The 3,553-nt window shown below is 32.5% G+C and overlaps 1 protein-coding gene across 1 annotated transcript; it reads right to left on the bottom strand.

Moving 5' to 3' along the window:
- Positions 1–652: 652 nt before the first annotated feature.
- LOC104108211 (uncharacterized) lies at positions 653–2,935 on the bottom strand. The gene is made up of 2 exons (XM_070185332.1): positions 1,407–2,935; positions 653–1,257 (listed from the first exon to the last, which is right to left on the bottom strand). The coding sequence occupies exons 1-2, from the start codon at positions 2,793–2,795 to the stop codon at positions 670–672; spliced, it is 1,977 nt and encodes a 658-aa protein (XP_070041433.1). The 5' UTR covers positions 2,796–2,935; the 3' UTR covers positions 653–669.
- Between the last annotated feature and the right edge of the window lie 618 nt (positions 2,936–3,553).

The following is a 3,553-nucleotide window of genomic DNA, read 5'->3' as shown; positions in this document are numbered from 1 at the left end:
ATAATATTTTTGTGACTTTAACGCTTTTGAAACTTGTGATTTCAAATATATATACCATGATATATATGTGATTATAAAAACTAATAAAAAATTTAATTAAATTATTTTAGAAAATACTTTTTGAAATGGACTAAAAAAAAAAAAAGATATAGCATAAACTCTAACAAAGAGAGTGCATGCTATGCATAATTGATTGAAACTGCTCGTAATAATATAAATTTAATTTCAATTTGAAATAAGAAGTAAAACTTTAAACCCACTACTGTCCAAACTCCAACTTACAAACAAAATTATGACAATAGATTAATCATATTGTTTACTTAAAATCCTATGGTCCACTACCGTCACTCTCTCCATCCAACCAAAAATTAAAGAAAGCCGAAAAAGATGACTAATTTGACAAGCACGCGGGTAATTATTTAACAACTTAGTCAAAGAACATAAGATTTAAATTGGTTATGTGTGTTGACTCTTCAATAATACTAGTTTTAGTGTACATGCGTTCAGAGGCAGAGCTAGAATTTAAAGTGTATGAGTTCTAAATTATAAGAAAAGACGATGATCTAAAACTAATATACAATAACAAGCTGACTAAAGAATGAGTATCGATATCTAATAAATATTAAAGGTAACGAACCAGACAAACACAATATATGAATATAAACATTATCATTTCAATTGAACTCGACGACTTGTCATGTTTTGAAAACGATCAATGATCGCATCATTAGGTACATTTTCAAATACTCCATCCTCTATATAACAAACTAAACAATCATTCAAAAAGTCATCACCAATTCTGCTTCGCAAGTCAATTTTAATAAACTTCATTGAGGAAAAAGCCCTTTCGACCGTTGCAGTAGCCACGGGTAATATCAAACTTAGCTTCACAAGCAAATAAATAAGTCCCCATGTCTTGTGAATATTTGTCTTAACCAATGTCTTCGAGAGATCGCCAAGCCCTTTCAAGTTAGAGAATGCATTGTCCATTTCTCGAACATAGTCAATATAATTATCAAGCTCAAAACTAAGATCTTCAAGCTTAGAAGCAGTGAACTCATTTTGATAATATGTAGCAAGTTTCATAATCTTGTTTTTATCATAATTTGCAAAAGAATCATCGGGACTCAAACTAGCCATACCAAGAAGCAAATCAGTATTCACTTCACTAAAAAGATTATTAAGCTCCGAAAGTTGCAAATCAATAGCGGCACAAAAAATTCTACATGCAAATGATGAGAATATGTAAAAGTTGAGCTTTTACGCTTCGACTTTCCAAGACCATACTTCTCATCTATTTTTGGGATCATAATACCATTCTTATCACAAAACGAAGAGACATCTTCTAACAAAGAATTCCATTTAGATTCCCTCATTGTTTGCAATTACCTCTTTGTGAAATGAACAAGTTTCATAGCATTAACAATATCTTGATATTTTCTTTGCAGATCCATATTCAAATAATATGTAATTGCCATTATTTTTAACATCAAATGTAATATATACACAAGCTCATAAGATCTTATATCTTCCACTAGACTTTTTGCCAGTGCTTTCTCCTGATAATTTGAACTCTCATTTGCAAGAACTCCAAGTACATGAACAATTGATGAGAATAAAGATATAAAGTTGCGCAATGTCTTAAAGTGAGATCCCCAACGGGTATCACCTGGTCTTTGAAGCCCAAGTTCTTGATTTAATCCACTTCCTGTATGAACTTCATCAATCACTAATAACTCATCTAATTTTTTAGCTTGTTCATCTCTAAGCATCTCCCTACGCTTATAAGAACCTCCAACAACATTCAGAACATTAGCAAGAATGTCAAAAAAATTATTTATATCATGGTGTTTCTTTGCAACAGCTACAAGAGTCAATTGCAATTGATAAGCAAAGCAATGTACGCAATATGCCGAAGGATTATCTTTCAGAATCAAAGCTTTAAGACCATTAATTTCTCCTTGCATGTTACTAGCTCCATCATACCCTTGTCCTCGTATTAAAGATGAACTCAATGAATGTTGTAAAAGCATAGAATTTATTGCTTTTTGTAATGCATGTGCAGTTGTATCTTTAACATGAATAAGACCAAGGAATCGCTCAATAAGTTCACCATCTTTGTTGACATAGCGCAACACAAGAGCCATTTGTTCCTTATGAGAGACATCTTTAGACTCATCAACTAATATCCCAAAAAAATCCCCATTCAAGTCTTCAATAATTGCTTTCGCTGTTTCTTCTGCACAAGAATTCACAATATCTTTTTGAATATCAGGAGAAGTCATGGTGTTATTTTTTGGAGCTTTTTCTAATACCACATTTTTCACATCTTCCTTCCTATCCGCATGCCATTTTAAAAGATCTAAAAAATGGCCTCTTCTTGTAGAAGTGACACTTTCATCATGGCCCCGAAAAGGCATTTCTTCTTTCAAAAGATACCTTATCACATCAATTGAAGCATTCAAGCGAACTCGATGATCAGTTTTAATTTTCTCAGATTGCTTGTCCAAAGATGTTAGAATAGATTGTTCTTGATTCATTAAATCTAGCATCATCTTGAAACATCGATTATGAACACTATTCACATCACCCACGTATGATTTAAGCCTTTCTAAACCTTTATTCCAACCTCTAAAACTATTTGTTGTGAAAGCATCACCTACTTTTTTTCCATATCCTCCAATCTCATTTTTAAACAAGTAACAACATAAACAAAATACTGCATCTTGTTTAATGTTATATTCTAACCATTGAGAACATGAAGTTTTAAACCATTCAGGATTAAACTGACGCATTATTCCTCCAAAATCTCTTTTTGGAAAGACAAAATCACGAGGTTGACAAGGTCCATTTTGTATATAATTTCTCCTAACTCTATCACGTAAATTAGGTGAATATGCTGAAATTGATTTTCTTTCACCGGGATCGGGCTCATAATCCAACACTTTATCCGATACTTAGGAAGGATTAATATTATTACTAATAACTGGACATAGAGAACTTGACAAAAGAGAGCTAGAAGAAGATGCAGAAGCTTGAGCTTTGTAAAAACTCGTGATCATATCGACTTTTGCTAGAAGACCCTAAAAATTATACTTCAAGACCCTAAAAATTACAAAACAAAATTACACCGAAAAGTTAGTCTCACTAAGAAATTAAAAACAGGAAAGTAAAACCACATACCTTGTGTATCGATTTGTCGGAGAATTCAAGTTTGAACTTTTGAAAAGTACAAAAGCACAAATTGACAAAGAGAATGAAGTTCAAAATGTGGGACAACCCTAAAATCAAAGATTAAAAATCAGATTTTGTATAAATTGTCAAATATAAAATATAAGAGGAAAACATGAAGAGAAAAAATCAGGAAAGAGGAATTGAAGAAGAAAGAAGGGTCTAACTTCTAAGAGAGTAAGAGCATACACAACGAGAGTTTGAGGGCATCCGGCTCCGGCAGAGGGTTGTAGCAGCGATCAAATCATCAAAAGACTAACAGGCAAAGAAATCTAGCTTTTTGATTTGAGAATTAGAAAGGCGAAGGTGTGTTGGCACTTGG

The sequence above is a fragment of the Nicotiana tomentosiformis genome, chromosome 9, assembly GCF_000390325.3.
Source record: "Nicotiana tomentosiformis chromosome 9, ASM39032v3, whole genome shotgun sequence".
In the NCBI taxonomy this organism is placed as follows: Eukaryota; Viridiplantae; Streptophyta; class Magnoliopsida; order Solanales; family Solanaceae; genus Nicotiana; species Nicotiana tomentosiformis.
Note: the sequence above shows the minus strand (reverse complement) of the source record. Positions and strands in the feature narration are given on the sequence as shown.

Excerpts from the sequence above, each read along its gene's own strand:
- LOC104108211 (XM_070185332.1), bottom strand. The coding sequence starts at position 2,795 with ATGCGTCAGTTTAATCCTGAATGGTTTAAAACTTCATGTTCTCAATGG. Across the intron at positions 1,258-1,406 it reads TTGTTAATGCTATGAAACTT|CTCAACTTTTACATATTCTC; the intron begins GTTCATTTCACA and ends GAAGCGTAAAAG.